The sequence below is a fragment of the Erinaceus europaeus genome, chromosome 19 (genome assembly GCF_950295315.1).
Source record: "Erinaceus europaeus chromosome 19, mEriEur2.1, whole genome shotgun sequence".
NCBI lineage: Eukaryota > Metazoa > Chordata > Mammalia > Eulipotyphla > Erinaceidae > Erinaceus > Erinaceus europaeus.
This window is the reverse complement of record NC_080180.1, coordinates 19,322,813-19,346,939: the sequence shown is the minus strand read 5'-3', so window position 1 is coordinate 19,346,939 and position 24,127 is coordinate 19,322,813. Positions and strand designations below refer to the sequence as shown.

General features: G+C 43.2%; 1 protein-coding gene across 4 annotated transcripts; it reads left to right on the top strand.

The window, feature by feature from the left end:
- The first annotated feature begins 1,819 nt into the window (after window positions 1-1,819).
- Window positions 1,820-23,598, top strand: DDX59 (DEAD-box helicase 59). Of its 4 annotated transcripts, XM_007522068.3 has the most exons (8): window positions 1,822-1,987; window positions 3,807-4,614; window positions 6,159-6,326; window positions 8,678-8,767; window positions 15,386-15,637; window positions 17,921-18,073; window positions 18,606-18,734; window positions 23,127-23,598. In XM_007522068.3, the coding sequence occupies exons 2-8, from the start codon at window positions 3,808-3,810 to the stop codon at window positions 23,385-23,387; spliced, it is 1,860 nt and encodes a 619-aa protein (XP_007522130.1). In that variant the 5' UTR covers window positions 1,822-1,987; window position 3,807; the 3' UTR covers window positions 23,388-23,598. The 4 variants fall into 4 exon arrangements, with proteins under 4 accessions (XP_060034496.1, XP_016043154.1, XP_007522130.1 ...); XM_060178513.1 differs by lacking the exon at window positions 17,921-18,073 and having other exon boundaries at window positions 1,820-1,987; XM_016187668.2 differs by lacking the exon at window positions 6,159-6,326 and having other exon boundaries at window positions 1,821-1,987.
- Window positions 23,599-24,127: the final 529 nt, after the last annotated feature.

Below are 24,127 nucleotides of genomic sequence, written 5' to 3'. Positions count from 1 at the left end.
CCATGGGAGGGGGTGGGTTATGGGGATTGGGTGTTGGGAATTGTGTGGAGTTGTACCCCTCCTACCTTATGCTTTTGTTCACTAATCCTTTCTTAAATAAAAAATTAAAAAAAAAAAAGAAAAAAAAAAGTAGCTGTCTCTCACACAGTTTTTCCTTCATGTTTATGACTACATAGCCTTTGATTCCCTATTTTTTTGTTTTGTTTTGCTACCAGAGCACAGCTCAGCTCTGGTTTATGGTGGTGCTGGGGATTAAATATGGAATCCCAGGCATGCAAATCTTTTGCAGAATCATCAGTATACTTTTCTACCTTAAGAGAATAAAGAATTCTCTCATTTAATTTTTTTATATTTATTTTTCCCTTTTGTTGCCCTTGTTTTTGTTGTAGTTATTAGTTGTTGTTATTGATGCCATCATTGTTAGGACAGAGAGAAATGGAGAAAGGAGAGGAAGACAGAGAGGGGGAGAGAAAGATAGATACCTGCAGACCTGCTTCACCGCCTGTGAAGCGACTCCCTTGCAGCTGGGGAGCCGGGGGCTCCAACTGGGATCCTTATGCTGGTGCTTGCATTTTGCGCCACGTGCGCTTAACCGGCTGCGTTACCACCCAACTGCCAGGTCTTTCTTTTAGATGATTTATTGACAATTTTTATTGACTTTGGAACTGTAACAATTATGTGCCTTTACATGCAGAAAGACTCACTGTGATTCTGTTAAAGGCCTTTGACTTGCATACTCAGGGAGTCTGGTAAATTCCTAGTGGGAATCACACAGATTAAAGAAAGAATGTAAAGTGTGTCTATAAGCATAAACACATCCCCAGTAGGAGAGAACTTCCCTTTGACTAGATAGATGTTGGTCAGAACTGGAACCTCCACTTATTATGCCACATGCCTAGTGCGTGTTTACAAACTGTCCTCTAGCTCTCAACATTCCTGATGCTGTGTGCATACGTTCGAGAACTGGATACTGCAAGGCCCATCTATGTACCATCTGTCCCTGGGTCTTCCTACTAGGGATGAAATGCAATAGCTTGACATCAACAGGCTGCAAGCCTCAGAGATACATTCCACTGAACTCAGAGTAAACCACAGCCTCATCTCAACCTACACTGGCTCAGTTCCAAAATGCCTGCAGCCATCCCTCACCATCCAATACAGGAATGATGAAGGAAGGAGCTGGAGTGTAAAGAGAAAGTGGGCTAACCGCACTGTGGCTTACAAACGTTTCTCACTCTGAATTTACAAAAGCATTATGACCTTTTGGACACTTATTATCACGGTCCCTTTTTCTCCCTTCCCTCTCAATTTCATTGTCTCTGTTCAAAATAAATTAAAACATTTTAAAATAATTTACATGTCTAACACATTATACCTATTAAATGTCTGACTGAAGATACTTCTGAAGTCATTAGCCCTCCTCCTTTCCTCTCCCCTGCTCTCTCCCAGATCGCACCACCTTCAACTACAAGCAGTTTGGATTCTGCGGCTCAGGAGCCTGGCCCAGCAGGGCAATGGCAAGTAACCACAGGCACGGAGTTCTTTCTGGTGTGGGGTGGGGCACGGTGGTGGCAGTTACAAGCTGGATAGGGCCCTCCGGCCCCAGGCAGGCTCTCTCCCTCCCTTTCACACACAGACTTCCCGTTCTCCCAAAGCCCCCACCCTCTGCTCGCTGCTAGCAGGGTCTTTCCCAAGGTCCGGCCTGCCGTCACCAGCCCCGCCCACTTGATTACGTAAGTTCTTCCAAGGGAGCCCGCGCACCGGCCCCGCCTGGACCGGGAGGGGGCGTGGCCGACGTGGAGAGACTCGCTGGCCCCGCCTCCGGCGCCGCGGCTTCCTCCCAAAACCCGAAGTGGACTCTGCGCTCCGCCCGGCCTGTCCCCGCGGCGGAGAGGCCGCGCCGCCCGGCAGGTAGCCCGGAACAACGCCTGGATCCGGAGCCGGCCCCGAACGGGAGCGGCAGCGGACGCGGCCCAGGTCTGCGAGGGTGAGCGTGCGGCCTCTCAGCTCTGGGTCCGGGGCCGCTAGGCCGCGGCAGAGTACGAGCCCCTCAGATGGCGCTCTCACTCCCGCGCTGCAGCAGTCTGACCCCGGCCTCCCTCCAGCGGCGCCCCGCCCGCGCGTCTCCCAGCAACGCGGTGACGTGCACGCGCCTGGGTGCTGGGCCTCGGGCGGGGGGCGGGGGCGCAGGAGGGAGGGACCACGCCCGGGGGGTGGGGGGAGAGGGAGGGGTTGCTGGGCGGGCGGGAACCTGGGATGGAGGCGGTGTGCAGGCCTGCTTGGGGGGTTCCTCCTGGACTTGCTACTCCAGGTGCTTTACGGACACATGGAGCTTCCCTTCTACGCCCTCCCCCCCCCCACCTCAGGCTCCTTTGACAGTTTCAGGAATTTGTGACAGTACTTGCAGATTTTCAGTAACACTTTTAGGAACAATTAAAAATTTTTAAATCTATTTATTTAAAAGAGAGAGACAGACCAGAGAACTGTAAGGCATTGGATTATTATTATTATTATTATTATTATTATTATTATTATTATTATTAGTGCTGGGTAGAGATTCAACCTGGGACCTCAGAGCTTCAGGCATGAAACTTTTTTTTTGCATACTATTATGCTGTTTCCCCAATTTAAGGACAATGTTGAATGTTGAGAAAAGCTAGTTTGTTTCATAGTACCAAAATTAGGTGGAAAATGACATATCCCACACATTGTCCTTTTGCAAACAAGTTTCCCCTGTAAATGGTCATGGTTAAGGCTGAAAATGGGAGTCTAGGTTCTAGTACTTGTCCAGACACTTTCTGGATTCCAAAACTCCCTTCAGTTCTAAGACTTCTGACTTGTGTGAGCTTGGACAAATTCTTAATCTGTAGGTGGCCAGATTGCCTCCTGTGGTAAATGAGTTCATAATGTCACACATAATATAACAAAATATATGTATATCTTTGGGGAGGTGTGGTGCTTACCTAATTCACAAGCTTGTGATGGCTAGGCTAAGATGTGAAGTACTAAGCGCTGTGCCTGGAACATAATAAATACTCTACATGTATGTGCTGCTTATTTTATTATTATTTCTTAAATATTTTTATTATTTGATAGAGACAGAGAAACCGAGAGGGGGATGGGAGATACAAAGGGAAAGACAGAGAGACACCTGCAGCCCATTTTCACCACTCATGAAGCTTTCCCCCTGCAGGAGGGAACCAGGGGCTTGAACCTGGGTCCTTGTGCACTTGTAATATGAGCGTTTAACTAGGTACACCACCTGGTCCCCTTTAGTTTTGATTGAAAGACTCGTTTTGAAGTATCCCTACTATTTTCCTTGGCAAAAAAATATAGTATAGTCTTTAGTACAAAGTTTCTAGTATATCAGCTGTTGAGGGGAGTGAAAATAGGAAGAGAAAGAAATACTGATTGTGAAGCTTTCCTCCTGTAGGGTGGGGACTGGGGGCTTGAACCCTGTCCTTGTGCATGGTAATGTGTGTCTTCTACCAGATGCACCACCAGCCAGCTATGGATATTAGATATTTCAAAGTGCAAGGAGCTAGTAGAGTAAAAGAAGCTATTTGAAAACCTGTGTTAAACAGCGTGCACTATTTCACAGTGTGTGTGTAAAAGGAGGAAATTGATAAATGGAAGAAAAAAATAAAATTATAAGTGGTGTCATCATGACTTGTCGTTCCTGCTCCTATGAGACACAGGAACGGTAACTAGGCTGTTTCCAGCTTAAGCATAGGCTACCTTATATGTGAATTTTGTCAAAGGTAAAATAAATCTCCTTATATTATTTCCTCAACAGAATATCAAAGGATGTTTGTTCCAAGATCTCTGAAACTCAAGAGAAATGCTAATGATGACAGCAAAATTTGTGCAACTAAGAAAATTAAACCAGAAGCAGAAGACCTTCCGTTGGCCAAAAGCAGAGATGATGCAGCTGACGCTTTAGTCCCCACAGAAGCTGCTACGTCCGCTCAGCACCAGGCTGAACCTGGCCCCGTCCCCAGGCCAGCCAGTCAGGTGACTGAGCAGTGTTTGGTTGGACTTGAACAGGATGCAAAGGACAAAGATCTTTCTGAAGAGCCTGTTAAGTCATTTTCCAAAACTCAGCGCTGGGCAGAGCCTGGGGAACCCGTGTGTGTTGTGTGTGGCCGTTATGGAGAGTATATCTGTGATAAGACGGATGAAGATGTGTGTAGCCTGGAGTGTAAGGCCAAACATCTTCTGCAGGTGAAGGAAAAAGAGGAGAAAGTACAAGTCAGTAGCCCCCAGGAAGCTGATGCTGAGCCAGGGTCCCTACTTAGTGCTCTGTATGTCTACAGGGAGCATCCTTTTATTTCAAGCCTTCATGAGGACCAGATTGAGAACCTTAAACAGCAGCTCGGGATTTCAGTCCAGGGGCAAGATGTTACCAGACCCATTATAGACTTTGAGCACTGTGGTTTCCCCGAGACTTTAAATCACAACTTGAAGAAATCAGGCTATGAAGTTCCAACGCCTGTCCAGATGCAGATGATTCCTGTGGGACTCCTGGGAAGAGACATTCTGGCCAGCGCTGATACTGGCTCAGGAAAGACGGCAGCGTTTCTTCTCCCTGTTATCCTCCGGACTTTATTTGAGGTAAAGTAGAACTTTCATACCTTCTACTTAGAAATAAGTGGGAAAAAAATTTTTAAACCAGTTTCATACTTAACCATGTTAAAATTGCAAATACTGTAAATGTCATTAGTGCTTCTATTAATTTTGCTTCTGATAGTAGATTGTATGAAAAACATAAATTAAGGGGCTTTCTCTTTTATTCTGTTGAACCAAAGATCTTTTCACTGGAGAGCAAACATTTGTTTTCCTTATACAGTGCTCTCTGTATAACAGTTTCTCTATTAAAGGAATAAACTTTAATTCTCAGGGAGATGCTACTAATCAGGCTATAATTTTATGCTAATTTATCTGACTTGGATTTTGTGCTTTGAAGAAACTGGTTTATACTAAAGTTGGAACATTGCGGTAAAGTTTAAAATTACACCCTGTGAGCCCTGTGGCTCATCTTAAAATAATAGTACCTTACTTGTTTATAGTGTCTAGTGCATTTTCAAGCATAATTAATGTAATAGACATTTTGAGTAATTAATGTTTGTCAGATACTGCTGAACAGGTGAATTATAAATTGTGACAAGAAGGGCTATGAGTGGAAAATGGTGCCAAAGAGAGAAAAGATAAAAGAAGAAAATGTAGGCACTTAAAGAGTAGTAGACAACTAATTAACTATGGGGGGGAGAAGAGCAGTAGATATTCAGAATATAGGTAAAAATCACTAGAAGGGATTAAAAATAGAGCTAGAGGGTCGAAAGTAAGACAAAGCAAGGTGTAAATCCCGCGAGAGACCTGACAGGTGGAAATTGTGAGTGAGTGCCACAGTTTCACCCGTCTCCATGGTGACTAGAGTAGCAGGTTTTCTCTCAGAGGATGAATGAAGATTGTGAGATCTAATTCACGGGGTGCAGACCTCCAGTTGCAGACCTCCAGTTTCCCCACCATGGTTATTGTCTGTGTTATGTGGGAAATAGGTGTTTTTTCCCCCTCCAGAGTCATAGCTGGGGTCTGGTGCCTGCACTACAAATCCACTGCTCCTGGAGGCCATTTTTTCCCCCTTTGTTGCCCTTGTTTATCATAGTTGTTATTATTATTGTTGTTGCTATCATTGTTGTTTGATAGGACAGAGAGAAATCAAGAGAGGAGGGGAAGATAGATAAGGGGAGAAAAAGATAGACACCTGCAGACCTGCTTCACCACTGCGCTACCACCCAACCCCCGAAATAGGTTCTTTTATGGCTGGCAGGGGTGGCACAGTGGATAAAGCACTGGATTCTTAAGCATGAGGTCTTGAGTTCAGTCTTCAGCAGGGCATGTGCCAGAGTGATGCACTGGTTCTCTCTCCTTCCCCTCCTCTCTAATGAAAACATACAACGTTGGGAAAGGAATAAATAGGTTCTATTTATGCTGGTTTTGGAGAAAGAGATTATCTGCAGCAGGCAGGAGGACTTTGCATGAGTTGGGTTGACACTTGGCAGGAAGCTTTGGAGTCAGGCTGGAGATTTATTCAATAATTCACAGCAGCAGGGATGGGCTGCTGGTGTTCTCAGGCCTGTTTGTCACCTTTTTCGCAGAGCAATGCTCCATCTGCACTCATCCTCACCCCAACAAGAGAGTTAGCCATCCAGATAGAGAGACAAGCTAAGGAGTTGATGAGTGGCCTGCCACACATGAAGACCGTGCTGTTGGTGGGGGGCTTACCACTGCCCCCGCAGCTATATCGTCTACGACAACACGTGAAGGTAGGCCTTGGTTTGTAGCATACACCTTGGAAAAGAACTGCACCAATATAGGAGGGTTTTTGTCCTTTGGTTTTTTTGTTTGTTTGTTTGTTTTACCCTCCCCTCAAAAAGCTGCTGAGTGTGATTTTTCACTTTGTTTCATACAGAAAGTAAAGGGACACTTCTTGATCGCTTGTTGTCTGCCCAACAGTGTTGGAACTCCTTATTTGCATGATCTCATTTAATCCCACCTGCATTCTCTCATTTGGTCTTGGGGGTGAGTTGATATCTCTCTACGATATCTTTTAAGATAGAGACGTTAAACCTCAGAAATAGGAGGTTCGTCCTAACTCACTACCAACAAGGCACTAATCCTACAGAACCACGATTCAGCTCAAGAATCAGGAAACTAATGTGGATGTATGGCAGAATATTAGGAATAAATATTGCTGTCATCTGTTCAGATCAAATTTTTATTATAGCCTCTTCTTGAACAATTTCTTTTGTAACAGTATCATGTAAGTGTAGGAGAGATGGGTATTTTTTAATCATTTTACTGATGGAAAGAATGTTTAAAGGCATCACATAAGTACAGTTTATTATCTCCCGGTGGTAGCTGTTTGCCATCCATTCCCACCTCTGACTGAAATCTTCCTCTCTCATCATGCACTGAGTCCCCAATTTCTTCTCTGCCCCCCCTCTTGTCTCCTGGGATGGAAGGCAAAACATTTTTCCTTGGGGCTGGGAGATAGCACAAACTTTACCATGCTTGAGATTCGGGTTTGAATCTCCAGCCCCCACATGGGAACATCACAGAAGGGGGGAGCCTCATGAGTGGTGTAGCAGTGCTGTGGTGTCTCTCCTCCTCCTTTCTGTTCCTCTTTCCTTCCCTGTCTTTCATATATATGATCATGCAGATTGAAGCCCTGATGACAAAGAGGGAAAGACAAAACAAAACACCTAAAAAGTTAACTAACTTTAGATATCATTAAATTAAATTATCATAGCCTGGGAGGTTCCAAGTTCAGTCCCCAACATTGCATGTATCAGAGTGATGCTCTGGTTCTCACTCCTTCCTTCTCTTTCATAAATAAATCTTTGAAAATAGATTCATTTATATGTTTATTAAAGTTCAAGGTGAAGCACTAAAAACATGACAAGTTTATGACTTTCAAATTGGGGTGTGGGTAAACAGAAGGGGGAAACTAAATTTAAACTAATTTCAACTGACTTAACTGTTTATGATATTCTGAAGTACTTCAGCAGAGCCCTGTAGTTCTGTGGATTCACATACTTATAGCCCTAAAATGTGATCATTTCTTTTCTCTCTCTGTCTCTTTTTTTTTCCCTTCTTCTTTTAAACTTCATGTATTTATTAATGAGAAAGATAGGAAAGAGAGAAAGAACCAGACTTCGCTCTGGTACATGGGCTGCCCAAGGATCAAACTCAGGACCTCATGCTTGAGAGTCTGATGCCTTATCCGCTGTGATACCTGCCAGACCACACATTTGATCATTATCAATGCTTGTTTGTTTGCTTCTTTTTTTAACTACTATGTTGGTGTGTCCTTGAAAATGAAATTTACTTGAATTCATTATGTCATTCGTAAGTCTGCTGTGCCTTCTGCTAGGCACAGCCTCATTTAATCTTCACAGTAATGATTATCATTTCCACTTAATGGATGAGAGAACAGAGACTTGTACCATTATTAAATGCTGGAGTCAAGATTCCTACCTAGTTTGTTTTGACTGAAGAGACCCTACTTGTAATTGCTATTCAGCTAATATATTATAAATCTGTTAAGAGCCTTAAGCAGCTGTAAAATTTATCGTGCCCAACCTCTTCATTTAAAAATGAAATAACAGGTCCCAAGTGGTTAAGGAATCTTGCACTTGACTTGTTCATATAACCCAATAGTGTTCACACTCCCTATGAAGTCCTTCCTGCTCCCCATCCCTCCCTGCTCTGGAACATTCTCCCCCACCCCCGGCCCACCCCTGACCACTCAGGTGTACCAGTGGCCTCCCAGTGAGAACATTCCTAGATGCCAGTCGCCCTCTGCCTGGACCTCTGCTCTCCTCTCTCATTCCCACTCCTCTTTCAGGTTTCAGCTTATTTGTTAGCTGTGGCTGGCTAAGTCCCTGTTTAGGGCACACTGTCCTCACCTCCCAGTATTTATTTGTTTTATATTTACTCCTTTATATTGTGAGTTTCATGGGAGCAGAGACTGTCTGACTCACTGAATTCCAGGAACTCAGCACAGTGTCCTGCAATTATTAGACAAGTTGTAATGGATGAATGGATGGATGGACCAATATTGTCTTATTTTATTTACTTGTCTTTTCTTTTTTTTTTTTTTTCCTTTATCCAGGTTATTATAGCCACTCCTGGACGACTTCTGGATATAATAAACCAGAGCTCTGTAGAACTCAGCAATATCAAAATTGTAGTAGTAGATGAAGTAAGTAGAGAAATTTAGAAACATTAGTCATGTAGTTTTATGTAATCTGTGAAATGTATGTTATAGTTACATAATTTCATTATGTATTTAAGCATTTTCTCCCCCAGAGTTGGGGGAAAAACAGGGATATTTTCAATTGGAGTAGTTGTTCTTAAGTTGGTTTCTGTGTAACTCGAAGCTAAATTAAGGTACAGTATAAATTAAACCATGCCTATCTTTTCCTAGTTCTGGAAACCACAAATTCAACTGGCACTATATTCTGTGATCAGTTTTTTAAAATAATTGGAACTTCCTATCAGTTACCTACAAAGAATAATCAATGGCAAACAATGACTGTGGAGGGAGGGAGCCAGGGATTGAACCCAGGGTTTCATAATTGTGCTGTCCTCCTGAGCTGTATACCTAACCCCAGTGGCAAACAATTAATTTTATAAACTGGGTGACCAGATGATTTATTTTATTTTTTCTGTGGACTTAGGCTTCTGTGGTTGTGATTTTCTGTGCTGTATAGAGTCTCTTGGCATTTCTTTCTTTTTCTTTGCTTTGGGCTCACTTACTAAGGTGAAGGAGATATACAGTCTTTGATGACATCCCACCATGAGGAGATAAAACTATGGCCCAGCCCAGACTGGACAGTGGCAATCTGCAGTGGCCGAGCAGAGGCCTGGCGTTACCAGAAGTGTGGGGAGTTTGGGGCCAACTCATAAAGAAAACCTGACTGCCTTATGTGGCCCCAGTGATTTACCACAGGGTGTGGAGAGAAGACATATAGCTAGGACTAGGGTTTGAATTTCATTCATTTATTTCAAGAGTAAATGATAAGCCATTTACTTTTGCAGAGGTGTGGGAGGATGAAGTAATGATTATGAAAATATGGCAGAGGACTGAGGAGATAGTATACTAGCCTTGTGTGTCTGAGGCCCCAGGTGTCACAGAGTCAGTCTTCAACAGCATTATATATCTCAGCTGAGCACTGCTGTGGTCTCTCTCTTCCCCTCCCCCTTGCTTGCTCTGTCTCTTGTCTCAGGAAAATAAAAAACTTTTTTTTTTTCTTATCACTAAAAGGCTTTTCTGTTGTTTTCGCCAGGCTGGCTTCACAGGCGGGTAACAGACGACCAGGGACTCATGGTTGAGCTGTAGGCAGTATCTCTTTATTCATGCAGGACGCAGCACAATCTAAGACGAGCTAAGCTAAACTCAAGTACCCTAAAACTCACAATGCTGTCTTTATATATACTTGCCAAGTAGGGTGGAAACAGGATGTGACATAGAGAGGGTGGAGAGAAAAGTGACTGGTGAAAATCAGAGTGTGACAAGGAGGGGGCAGAGCAGGCGAGAATCCTATCACTGAACCACCAATGCCCTGGAGTGCTTTATGTAAATGTAAAAGTGATTTATGTAAATAGACCAAAGCTTTGAATGGGATTAAATCTATCCCTATATAGGCATATGGTTAAGCAGAAGCCAGCGGGAGCTGGCATACTATCCAACACTTTTCTACTCTGGGCTGACTTCTTCAGGTATGTATATGTAGAAAAGAAAAACACCAAGTACAAGAAGTAGAGAGGGAAACATACCACAGCACCAACGTTTTCTCCAGTGCTGTTAGAAAAAAATAAGAATATACCTGAATATTTTTTAAAGGGTTTTTTTTATATTTATTTATTTATTCCCTTTTGTTGCCCTTGTTGTTTTATTGTTGTAGTTATTATTGTTGTTGTTGATGTCACTGTTGGATAGGACAGAGAGAAATGGAGAGAGGAGGGGAAGACAGAGGGGGAGAGAAAGACAGACACCTGCAGACCTGCTTCACCGCCTGTGAAGCGACTCCCCTGCAGGTGGGGAGCCGGGGGCTCAAACCGGGATCCTTGAGCCGGTCCCTGCGCTTTGCAGCCACATGCGCTTAACCCACGGCGCTACCGCCCGACTCCCATACTTGAATATTTTATTTATTTAATCATGTATTGGCTCAAGACAGAGAAACTGAGATATATGGGGAGAGAAAGAGGGAGTACCCATTCATTGGGGAAACTGACGATCCTTCCTAGCCGACTGAATCCACATGGATCCCAGTCACTTTCAAAGCCAGCAACAAGCAGCTCCTGACAGCTTTCAACCTGATGCTGTTGACTGGCTATGGAAGAAGGGCAAACGCTAGAAGAAGAAGAAAGAGGGAAAGAAAAAGAAAGACATCTGCAGTCCTGATTCACAGCTCCCCCTACCCACAGTTGGGGAACTAGGACTTGAGCTTTGATCGCTGTGTATGGCGCATGTGTGCCTAACCAAGTGTGCCATCACCCAGCCCAGAAGTATATCCTTGAAACAGAGGCAAGTATTGAACACATCATCATGTGACATGAAATACGAAAGACTAAAACGTGTGGAGGCTAGAGATTGGCAAACTCTTTGTATAAAGAATCAGGTTGGGGGTGGAGAGGCAGACGGTAGCACACCAGGTTAGGTGCGTATAGTATGAAGTGCAAGGACCTGCGCCAGGGTATGGGTTCAAGCCGCCCCCCCCAAGATCCCCATCTGAAGGGGGGGATGCTTCATGAGTGTTAAAACAGGTCTGCAAATATCTATCTTTCTCTCCCCCTCTAACTCCCCTTCCCCTCTCAATTCCTCTTTGTCCTAATCAATACAATGGAAAAAATGGCCCGTAGGAGCAGTGGATTCGTAGTATGGGCACTGAGCCCCAGCAATAACCCTGGAGACAAAAAAAAAAAAAAAGTATCAGGTAGGTCAGGGGAGATAGTATAATTATGCAAAAGGACTTTAATACCTGAGACTTCAAAATTCCAGATTCAATCCCTTTTACCACCATTAACCAGAACTGAGCAGTACTCTGGTTTCAAAAGAAAAAAAAAAAAAAAAACCTCCCCATCTGCAGGGCAGTCGCTTCACAAGTGGTGAAGCAGGTCTGCAGGTGTCTGTCTTTCTCTCCCCCTCTCTGTCTTCTCCTCTCTCCATTTCTCTCTGTCCTGTCCAACAACAATGGCAACAATAACTACAACAATAAAACAATAAGGGCAACAAAAGGGAATAAGCAAATAAATAAATATTTTTTAAAAAGAAAAAATAATCAGGCAGTGTAGGTATTTAATATTTTAGGGTACTTCATAGTTTCTGTTGCACACACTCAGCACTACCGTAGACAGTGTGTCAATGAGTGAGTGTGAATTTGTCCCCATAAAAGTATTTATAACAACAGGTAAAGGTCTGGATTTATCCCGAGACATAGCTAAACAGCCCCTAATAGACACTGGCAGTATGCCATACACAGTCCTGTTATTTTCCTAATTGGTCAGGACGAATAGGGTCAGGAGGGGAAATGAGGGAGTATATGGACAGATGTTGTCAGAAATGGCTTCTGACACATAACAAGGCGAGACCGGGGCCCAAACGAGCAACTGCATTGCCTGCTGCAGGTGACACAGGCAGTCAGCCAGTCTGAGCTGCCTCTGGAGGAGGCAGAAAAGAGCCCGACCAGCCTGAAGTTCTTCCTGGGAAATAGTAGGAAGTGAAGTTGAGTAGTGCGGGTGGGGTCAAATTATAGAGGACCATGAAAGGGAGGCAGAGGGATTTGGATTTGATGTGGGAAACAATGAGGCCTCCTAAATTATCGAGTCGGGGTGTGTCGTGTTGAAAGTAGTGGTTTAAGGAAGTTTATTCTCTGCTCTATGAGAGAGAAACTGAAGAAGAGAAGAAGAAAGAGTCCGCGAGACAGAACAGCCAGCTGCCCAGATGTGAGGTGAGGAGGGGCAGGGGCAGGGTGGAGACAGCAGGAGTCAGTCCAGGGCCACATCTCTGACCCTTTAGGGGTCTTCTGAAGAAGGTGGTAGAGGCTGTGAACTGTGGTTGTGCTTTTAACTTCAGGGAAGGACCGAGAGTAAGGACTGGGGTTTAGTATTTGTGATCAACAGGACAGAGAGGAAAGGAAATCTAAATGCTTCCAGAAGAGTAAGAGAGAGCTTTAGAGTCACAGACACACAAAAGGAGGGGGCACACGGGCTAGAAGAGAGTTCTAGGCTACACTAACTTAATTTTTTTTTATTGTTTGCTTAGTTCTTTTTTTTTGGAGTTGTTTTTTTAAATATTTTTTGTTAGTGGTTTGATATTGGTTTACAAAATCACATGTCAGCAGGGGTATAATCCCACACCATTCCCACCACCAGAGTTCTAGATCCCAAGTCCCTCTACTACAAACCACCACGGTTCTCCAGCGGTTGCAGACATGGGTTAGCTGTCATCTCTACAATTCTCCGTCTACATTCGTACATACTTGCCCCCTTTTCCTTCCAGTTGCAGTCCTCTCTTCCTCTCCAGGCCACAGATAACCCTATTACTACATCCAAATAGTTCTCTTTTCTGTCCCCTCTTTCTGGGACCTGATGAAGCTGGAGTTCAGAGCCCTCTTAGCCTCTTCCCCCTATCATTTCTCTCCCACTGGAAACATGGATCAAAGTTGTTTTGGGGTTGCAGAAGGTAGTAGTTCTGGCTTCTGTTATTGCTTCTTCACTGAAATTGGGCATTGGCACGTCGGTCCACACCCCCAGCCTGTTTCTGTACTTCCCTAGTGGGGTAGAGCTCTAGAGAGAGGTGAGGTTCTAGGACACACTGGTGAGGTCATCTGCCCAGAGAAGTCAGGGTGGAATCATGGTTGCGCCTGCAACTTGGTGTGTGGAAGGTGGCAGGATTACATTGTTCTTTGCAAAGGAACAGTGGAGAAGTAGATACAGAAGTTAAAGTCTCGAGTCAGGCGGTAGCGCAGTGGGTTAAGCGTACATGGTGCAAAGCGCAAGGACTGGCTTAGGGAGCCCGGTTCAAGCCCCCGACTCCCCACCTGTAGGAGAGTCGTTTCACAAGCAGTGAAGCAGGTCTACAGGTGTCTGTCTTTCTCTCCCCTCTCTGTCTTCCCCTCCTCTCTCCATTTCTCTCTGTCCTATCCGACAATGACGACAACAAGGGCAACAAAAGGGAATAAATAAATATTTAAAAAAAAAAGTTAAAGGCTCTAACATCACTCCTCCTCTTTCTCCTCATATGCCATGACCCTACCACCCACCCCCCGCAGAGCTGCTCAGTTCTGATTTATGGTGGTGCGGAGGGTTGAACCTAAGACCTGAAACCTCAGATGGAAAAATTTTTTTTGGGAGGGGGCGAGTGGTGGTGCACCTAGTTGAGTGCACACATTACAGTGTACAAGGACCCAGGTTCAAGCCCCTAGCCCACCTGCAGGGGGAAAGCTTTGTGAGTGGTGAAAAAGGGCTGCGGGTATCTCTTGTTCTCTCTCCCTCTCTCTCTCTCCCCCCTTAATCTCTCTATTTCTAGCTGTCTCTGTCCAATAAATTAAAAAATTAAAAACTTTTCAATCTTTTTGCATAACTTATGCTATATCCCCAGCTCACATTCACATTTTTATTATTAATTAAAACAATATTTTAAAATATATGTTTATTTATTTATTGGATAGAGACAGAAACAGAAAGGGAAGGGGGAGATTAAAGGGAGAGGTTAGGGGGAGAGACAGAGAAAGATACACCTGCAAACCTGCTTCACCGCTTGCAAAGCTTTCCCCCTGCACGTGGGGACCAGGGGCTTTAAGCCAGGACCTTGCATATTATAACATGTGCACTCAACCAGGTGCACCACAGCCCTGCCTCTAAAACGTTATTTTTGTACATCTGTGCCCATGGTGAAAAACCAAACTTTGCAAATATGGAAAATGAAATTGATCCTATTCCCACCGAACACTTTTCTCCCTGCAGTCAGCAATGGTATTTCTTAAACATATACACAGTATCGTGTTCTCCATGGTGTGCCCTGTAGTGGTTTTTCTCTTTAACATTGTCACAAAGCAAAGAGCTTTCTGGTTGTTTTTCATGGGGATGGAGAGAGAGATCACTAGGTAGGGCACATACCTTGCCAAGTGCAGGGCCGAAATTTAAACCCCTGCGCCACATGGGAGGTTCCGTGGTCTCTTCCGGCTCTCTGACTATTTCATGCAGCATAGTGTTTATGGTCCAGCCATATTTTATGTACCAGGTTTCCTAGTTATGGGTGTTTAGGACATCTGTGTATTTGCCACTATTAATAGTGCCATAAAAATCTTTATCATTTTAAGCACATTTATACAATACGTAATTCTGTATAAATACACTGCACACAGTTTATAGCCTTGAAGTCACAAGTTTGATCCCTGGCTTTGCTTATGTCAGTTTAATGCTCTGATTCTCTTCAATGAATAAATAAGTATTTGACAACACACACATGCATTTTTCCTATTTGACACCATGGTTGGTTTTTATATGTGAGACTTATTCTCTCTCTCTCTCTTTTTTTTTTTTTTGCCATCTTCGGGGCCTCACTGCTTTGGGCTGACTTTAGACAGAGACAGAGAGAGAGAGATGCAGAGAGGGAGAGAAAGAAACCACCACACTGTAACTTCCTTGGTTGTAGTGGGGACTGGATTTGAATCTGAGTAACAAGCAAAGCTGTGCAGTGATTTTTTTTAAGTGACTTCTTTTGCCAGCCTAGAGTTGTTGCACTGTTATGTATTTACCTACACCAGTCTTTGCTCTAAAGCTTGATCTCCAAACATAAATGGTTTCATTTCAGGCTGATACCATGTTAAAGATGGGTTTTCAGCAGCAAGTGCTTGATATTTTGGAAAAGGTTCCAAGTGACTGTCAGACCATTTTGGTTTCCGCGACGATTCCAGCTAGCATCGAACACCTAGCCAACCAGCTTCTGCATAACCCTGTGAGAATCACCGCTGGAGAAAAAAACCTGCCGTGTGCCAATGTGCGTCAGATTATCTTGTGGGTAGAAGACCCAGCCAAAAAGAAGAAATTATTTGAAATCTTAAATGTGAGTCAGTCAAACAAGCAGCACTGTTCTGTAGCTTGTGTTTGTATTTTTCATAGTTCTTCAAAGTATGATTTTTACATTTGGTTCTTGGAAAAGTCAGTATAAGTTTTTAATAATAAGTTGTTTTACTTCAGAATCCTCCAAGGAGCAGATAGATAAGGTTTTGTGTGGAAACTGTTGTCAGATGTTTTTTGCTCCGGAATATTAAGCTGTTTTACTTTTTAAATTTTTTTAAAAAATATTTTATTTGTTTATTATTGGATAGAGACAGAGAAATTGAGAGGGGAAGGGGAGATAGAGAGGGAGAGAGACAGAGAGACACCTGCAACTCTGCTTCACCATTCATGAAGCTTTCCCCCTACAGGTGGGGACCAGGAGCTTGAACCTGGGACCTTGTGCACTGTAATGTGAGCACTTAACCAACCAACCGGGTACGCCACTGCCTGGCCCCTTTAAGCTGTTTTGTATATAAAGTGTAGAATTTTTTTTTTTTCTTGGCTGTTTGTCCTTGAGAAGTAGAATCTTTTTTCAGTTAGAGCACTGATCAGCTCTGGCTTATGGTGATGCCAGTGATTGAACCTGGAACCTCAGAGCCTCAGACACAAGAGTCTTGTTGTATAACCACTATGTTATCTCCCTAGCCCAAGAAATATAATTTTCAAATAGTAACTGACTTAAACAGAAATGTGTGGTATAGGCAAGCATAATTACTGTAATATATAGTACTGAATAAAATGTGGTTTGTTTTTACTTATGAAGAGTTTTTGAAATTATACTTATGTGCTGGCAGGATAGCTCACTTGGATAGTAAGCTTGTCATAGGCCTGACCCAGGTTCAAGCCCAGCCTCCACCCCAGTGAAGGAAGCTTTTGTGCTGTGGTATCTTTCTCTCTGTCTCTATAATTTGCTTTTTTCTTTTAATTTAATTTTTTAAAATTTATTTATTTTGGATAGAAATAGTGAACATGAGAGGGGAAGGGGAGACCGAGAGGGAGAGAGACACCTACAGCTCTGCTTCACTGCTCATGAAATATACCCCTCCAGGTGAGCTGGGGGCTTGAACCCATGTCTTTGCACACTATAACATGTGCATTCTACCAGATACACCACCACCCAGTCCTTGTTTCTTTTTTTTTGTTTTTACAGGAGCACTGCTCAGCTCTGGTTTATGGTGATGCTGGGTATTGACTGTGAGGCCTTTGGTGCCTCAGGCATGAAAGGCTCTTTGCATAGTCGTTGTGCTGTCTCCCAGTCCCAGTCCTTGTTTCATTTTTATCTGATAAAGTCAACTTGGAGCAATGCAGCCCTGGTAACAACTAAAAAAGGATTTTTTTTTTTTTTTGCCTCCAGGGTTATTGCTGGGGCTCGGTGCCTGCACCATGAATCCACTGCTCCTGGAGGCCATTTTTTCCCCCTTTTGTTGCCTTTGTTGTTGTAGCCTTGCTGTGGTTATTATTGTTATTGTTGATGTCGTTCGTTGTTGGATAGGACAGAGAGAAATTGAGAGAGGAGGGGAAGACAGGGGGAGAGAAAGACAGACACTTGCAGACCTGCTTCACCGCCTGTGAAGCGACTCCCTTGCAGGTGGGGAGCTGGGGGCAAACCGGGATCCTTACACCGGTCCTTGTGCTTTGCGCCATGTGCGCTTAACACACTGCGCTACCATCCAACCCCCTAAAAAAGGATTTTTTCAAAATTGACTTAAATTAAAAAATTTTTTTTTGCAGTATTAATGAAATGATGGAGCAGTGTAAAAGAAAAGAAATGTGGGGGAGTCGGGCGGTAGCGCAGTGGGTTAAGTGCACATGGCACAAAGCACAAGGACCTGCGTAAGGATCCTGGTTCAAGCCCCCGGCTTCCCAACAGCAGGGGAGTCGCTTCACAAGTGGTGAAGCAGGTCTGCAGGTGTCTCTCTCTCTCCCCCTCTTCCCCTCCGTTCTCCATTTCTCTCTGTTCTGTCCAACAATGACAACATCAGTAACAACAATAAATACAATAATAAAACAACAAGGGCAGCAAAAGGAAATAAATAAATAAGAAATGTGAAATACAGTCAGTTGGTTTTGGCTTCTGCCTGTGCTTGTTTCAAAGAAAATATTTGATATACTTCCCCCTTCTTGTCAGTGATTCTATTTCTGTTGATAACTAAGCTTGCACTAGTTAGGGCTTGAACCTAGGTCCTTGCACACTGTAACACGTACAGAAATTTTCAGAAAAATTGTACCTTTGTAGATGATGGTATATGAACAAGTTAAAGATGTTTGTTTTTTAAATTTATTTCAGGATAAGAAGCTCTTTAAGCCTCCTGTGTTGGTATTTGTGGATTGCAAACTCGGAGCAGATCTGTTGAGTGAAGCAGTTCAAAAAATCACCAGTTTAAAAAGCGTGTCTATACATTCAGAGAAGTCACAAATAGAAAGGAAAAACATACTGAAGGTTTGACACTCAACATTCTATGGTATCTGCTTTCCTGAAAATTCTGTTGGGCCTCATTCTTGTGACAGCACATTACCAGCTGGTTTTGAAACCAGCCTTTTGCTTATTAATTTATTTTTGATGACTGAGAGAACTTTAGCCAGGCTGAGACTGTAAGGTTAGCAGTGCCACTTCCTCTGGCTTCTGTGTTCCAGGAGCAATAAGCTACTTCTTGAGGGACTGTGTACTAAATAGATGACTTATTCAGAATCCACCATTTCTGAAATCAGGTCAGTTTGGGCTGGGACAGAGCAGTAGCTCATGTTAGGAAGAGGTTTGCCAGAGCAAATTAATAGAAAAAAAAAAAATTCTGTATTGAATTAGAAGGGAATTGAGTTGCTATGTCCATTTATCTTTCTGCTCTGCGTTTACTTGCTGACTGGCCGCTGCAGCAACAATTTGGAAGAAAGTTTTGAAAAAAAAAAAAACTGGATTGCATCAAAACCACACAAGATAGATTCTGCTGAGTCATATGTTTTTTTTTTTTGGAAAGGGATTACTGGAAGGAGACTATGAAGTCGTCGTGAGCACGGGCGTCTTGGGCAGAGGGCTGGACCTCATCAGCGTCAAGCTGGTTGTCAACTTTGACATGCCTTCCAGCATGGACGAGTATGTGCATCAGGTACACAGCTTGTATATGTCGCTATCATTTTTTTTTAATTTTTTAAAAAAATATTTTATTTATTCCCTTTTGTTGCCCTTGTTGTTTTATTGTTGTAGTTATTATTGTTGTTGTCGTCGTTGTTGGATAGGACAGAGAGAAACGGAGAGAGGAGGGGAAGACAGAGAGGGGGAGAGAAAGATAGACACCTGCAGACCTGCTTCACCGCCTGTGAAGCGACTCCCCTGCAGGTGGGGAGCCGGGGTTCGAACCGGGATCCTTACGCCGGTCCTTGTGCTTTGCGCCGCCTGTGCTTAACCCACTGCGCTACAGCCCGACTCCCTCATTTTTTTTTTTTAAATTGTCATCTTTACTGGATAGAGACAGCCAGAAATTGAGAGGGTAGGGGAGATAGAGACAGAAAGAGAGAGGGAGAGAGGAAGAGAAGGAAAGAGAGAGGGAGAGGGAGAGAGAGTGAGCACTGCAGCCCTGCTTCACTATTTGTGAAGCTTTCCCCTATAGGTGGGAACTGGGGGCTCAAAACTGGGTCCTTGTGCATTGTAACATGTGCACTCAACTAAGTGCACCACTTCCCATCATTTAGTTCACGAGTTTTCTTAGGCAAAGCATTATCAAGTAGAGTGGTGAGTTTAAGATAAATGTTTAGGGGGCCAAGTGGTGGCACACATAGTAAAGCACACACTTTAATAATGTGCGAGAACCCCTGTTTCAGCCCTCCGCTCACCATCTGCAATGGGGAAGCTTCATGAGCAGTGAAGCAGGGCTGCAGGCGTCTCTCTTTCTCTCTCCCTCTTTATCTCCCTCTTCCTTCTCAATTTCTCTCTGTCTCTAGCCTAAATAAATAAATTTAAGAAATGTTGACACTAAGTATAAAACTTGACCTATTTTGGAGCCTGAGAGGTGTCACAGTGGTAAAGTGATGGACTTTCAAGTATGACGTTCCAAGTTCCAGCCCAAGTACCGCATGTGCCAGAGTGATGAGTGAGGCTGTGGTGTTCTCGCCCTCTCTCCTCTCTCCTTCTCTTTCTGTCTCTTCCTCCCTCCTCCTCCTTCTTTCCTTCTCTTGCTTGCCCTCTGTTTCTCTCATTAATAAGAAAATATATTGGAGCTGGGTAGTGACACACCTAGTTGAGCACATACATTACCACGGTGAAGGGCCCAGGTTCAGGCCCCCTGTAGGAGTGAAGATCCAAATGTGGCAAAACAGTACTGCAGGGCTCTTTCTCTTTCCCTGTCTATCACCCCTTCCCCTCCCAGTACCTCTCTGTCCTATCAAATAAAAATAAATATTAGCGGGAGTTGGGCGGTAGTGCAGCAGGTTAAGCGCAGGTGGCGCAAAGCACAAGGACCGGCGTAAGGATCCCAGTTTGAGCCTCCGGCTCCCCACTTGCAGAGGAGTCGCTTCACAGGCGGTGAAGCAGGTCTGCAGGTGTCTATCTTTCTCTCCCCCTCTCTGTCTTCCCCTCCTCTCTCCATTTCTCTCTGTTCTATCTAACAATGACGACATCAACAATAACAACAATAATAACTACAACAACAATGAAAAACAACAAGGGCAACAAAAGGGAAAATAAATATAAACAAAATTTTAAAAAATATTAGCAGAAATTATTTAAGAATAAGTAGATACATCTTGAAAAATACTTTATATTTTTGTTTTAAAATATTTGTATATATCATTGTATCATTTTGTTTTTAAAAACTGAATGTCTACTAAAAGTGCATTAAAATAACTGGAAACAGTAACCAAAAATATTAATTCTAAACTATTTTAAATCATTCCTTTGCATTTTTTTTTTATTTTCTTTGTATTTCTTGTTTTTCTTCAGTGAGTTTATTAAGTACCTTTTATACTTAGGAAAAAAGGGGGCTTTGTCTTTAAAAGATGGTTTTTAGTTGATAAATCTGGCCAAAATAAAATTGATCCGTTCAAGTGTTTGTGTTTTCAGGAATCTTGTCTTCATCTCCTCTTCATATCCTCATTTGTTCTAGACTTTCACCTTTCCGGGTTTTGTTTCTTTTCTGTGCTGCCAGAGATAACAGTAGCTCTTCTTTCTAGCAGAAACAGAGACTTCTCTTAGTGCCGTATCATCTCATGACAGCTCCTGCTCTGTCTTCCTTCTCTGGTATCATTTAACAAACTCTCCAAGTAAAGCCTTCCTCTCCTCTGCTTAGAATCACCTCTGAATGCCACATTGACTTTCCTCATTCCCCGAAATGCTGTTAGTACCTTTAATGCATCTCTGCTACTCTTCTCACTTGGACCTGTGTGTAGCAGTCCTTCTCTCTGCTTTCGTACCTCCTCGCTGACCTGTGTGTGTGTCTGGGGATGAGGATTTCTTCTGCCGGAACTGACTGCTCGTGTAACTGGAGTTGATTTTCCTTCATGCTTCTAAATTACTTTTGGCTGAGAAGCTTTCCAATGTATTAAAATACTTAAGCAACCACTTTGCTTTTCAAAGAGTGTCTGACTGTAGTGGTTTTGACTTTTCTGTCTGCACCAAAGTGAATTCTGAGACTCTCCGCTGTTGTCTGTACAGCAGTGCTGTCTCACTGAGGGGTCCTCACTTCTGCTTCTAGTGGCCCCACACTGCTCTGCTTTTCTAGTTCCAGATGTGGGTCTTTTTGTTTGTTCCCATAGTTGGAGGACACAAGTAATGCAGTGAATTGTTTATTTGCTTGTTTCTTTTTTATCAGAGCATGGCTCAGCTCTGGCTTATGGTGGTTTTGGGGCCTGAACTTGAGAACTTCGGTGGCTTAGGCACGGAAGTCTTTTGAAGAACCATTATGCCATCTCCCCAGCCCAGTGCAGTGAATTTTAAAAAGTTTACCCACAATAGGAAACATCTTGAAGTTATCACCAGCACCTCTTCCCATCAATACACACTGCATACACATAACTAAAATAGTTTCACAAACATATTTCTTTTTTAAAACGTGCACTTAAAGGCCAGGTGGTGGCACACCTCGTCATGTGCACAAATTATAGTGCACAAGTCCCCAGGTTCAAATCCCTAGTCCCTACCTACAGGCAAAAAGCTTCATGAGTGGTGAAGCAGGGCTGCAGGTGTCTCTCTCCCTCTCTATCTCCCCTTCCCCTTCTTAGTTTCTCTCTGTGCAATAATAAATAAATAAATAAATACCCATGCACTTAAAGATGAGAATTGAACCTGGGCCCTCTGGGGTCTGGGACCTCAGACGTTCATGTTAGAGCTCTAACAGACTAAGCTGTCTGCTCAGCCCCACAAACATACTTTTGGTTTTGCTACCACTTTCTTTTATATATATGTATTTAATATTTATTTTATTTATTCCCTTTTGTTGCCCTTGTTATTTTATTATTGTAGTTATTATTGTTGTTGTTATTGATGTTGTTGTTGGATAGGACAGAGAGAAATGGAGAAAGAAGGGGAAGATAGAGGGGGAGAGAAAGACAGGCCACTTGTGAAGTGACCCCCCTGCAGGTGGGGAGCCAGGGGCTCGAACCAGCATCCTTATGCCAGTCCTTGCACTTTGTGCCACCTGCACTTAACCCGCGGCGCTACCGCGTGACTCCCTGCTACCACTTTCTTATTTTCCAGTTTTGCCGTTTCATTAAAAATACAGTGGTCTCAAGCCAGGGAAATAGCATAGTGGTTTTGTACAAGATTTTTGTGCTTGCGTCTCCTAGTTGCCAGGTGTAATTACTGGTACCACCATATGCAAGAACTGAGCAATGATCTGGTAAAAAAAACTTAAAAATTAAATCCTCTTTACAGAAATATTTATATAAAGAGAGACCACTGCATGATTCTTGGTGCCAGTAACTGAATGTGGGACATATCTCTCCATCTGGGAGGTGCACTGTGTATGAAACACTGGACTCTAACACCATGTCCTGAGTTTAATTCCAGCATTGTATGTGCCTAAGTGATGCTTTGGTTCTGTGCCCCTCTCTCTCTCTCCCTCTCTCCTCTCTGTCTCTCTCCCTCATTCCCTCTTCCCCTCTCTCTCTCATTAAAGTATAAATAAATCTTTTTTTTTCCACTCCCCCCCCATAAATAGATCTTTAGGGGCCTGGGGAAATAGCATAAAAAAGATTTTCATGCCTGAGGCTCTTAAGGTCCCAGGTTTAATCCCTAGCACCACCATAAACCAGAGCTGAGAAGTGCTCTGGCTAACAACAACAAACGAAAAATTTATAAGCAGCCTCCCCCCTACTCCCCACACACACTGCAGGCAGTACACAAAATTTATTTTACAAACATATTGAGATAAACAGCTTTTTTAAAATGTTACCTGAGTAAGTGTTAATCCTAGTAGAATGTCCTAAATACCAGACTTCGTTTTCATTCCTAAGACATTAAGGCCTTCTGTGAACACTTTGAAAATGCCCTTTTCATTTCCTCCCAGGTCGGAAGAGTGGGGAGACTAGGCCAAAATGGAACCTCAATTACCTTCATCAATAACAATTCGAAAAGACTTTTCTGGGATGTTGCTAAAAGAGTGAAACCCACAGGATCCATTCTCCCCCCACAGCTACTTAACTCCCCTTACCTTCATGACCAGAAGAGAAAGGAACAGCAGAAGAATAAGACACATAGTGACCTGGTTTCTGGGGCTAACCTCATGGACATTATCAGAAGACATGATAAAAGTAACTCTCAGAAATGATTTGTTATACCTCTTTGAAGGATCTGTATCATGTATCATTAGTGGAACTTCTGTATATTATTATGGTGTGGTTTGAGTGAACAGTGTATATCCTGGAAACAAACAACTTTACATATGATTTTTGGATGTAATAGAGTATCAGATTTATACAGATTCTGTTTACCTGCCCTTTTAAGTCTTATGAAAGAATTAAAATTAAGTTGCTGAATAAGTTGTGCTTTCCCTCCTCCCCCCACGCCCCTTAAGTTCCTCCTTTTCGGTAATAAATGCCCCTCAGAGTACTGACTGTCAGCCAGATGTCTCCATACCAAGGAGTCTGACTCAGAGTGGTGAGTCCTTTCAGCATCCTCTGCTGCAGTCACACCAGATGGCCAGCACTTGGGGATTCTTGAAGGAATAAGTGTTAGGAAGAAACTGGAAGAATTGGTCAGTGCTATTTTTAATGAATACATGAATAATGTATATTTTATTTTCACTTGCTTAAGCTTGTTTAACATTATTTTCTATTTAATTAATTAACTGATTAACTTTTTATTTTTTATTTATTTATTTTTTTTTCCTCCTCCAGGGTTATTGCTGGGCTCGGTGCCTGCACCATGAATCCACCGCTCCTGGAGGCCATTTTTCCCCCCTTTTGTTGCCCTTGTTGTAGCTTCGTTGTGGTTATTATTATTGCCCTTGTTGACACAATTTGTTGTTGGATAGGACAGAGAGAAATGGAGAGAGGAGGGGAAGACAGA

What these genes read in the sequence shown, in the direction of transcription:
- DDX59 (XM_007522068.3), top strand. Translation starts at nt 3,808, where the DNA reads ATGTTTGTTCCAAGATCTCTGAAACTCAAGAGAAATGCTAATGATGAC. An exon ending in GTCTACGACAACACGTGAAG is followed by an intron (nt 6,327 to 8,677) that starts GTAGGCCTTGGT and finishes TCCTTTATCCAG; the next exon opens with GTTATTATAGCCACTCCTGG. An exon ending in AATTATTTGAAATCTTAAAT is followed by an intron (nt 15,638 to 17,920) that starts GTGAGTCAGTCA and finishes AATTTATTTCAG; the next exon opens with GATAAGAAGCTCTTTAAGCC.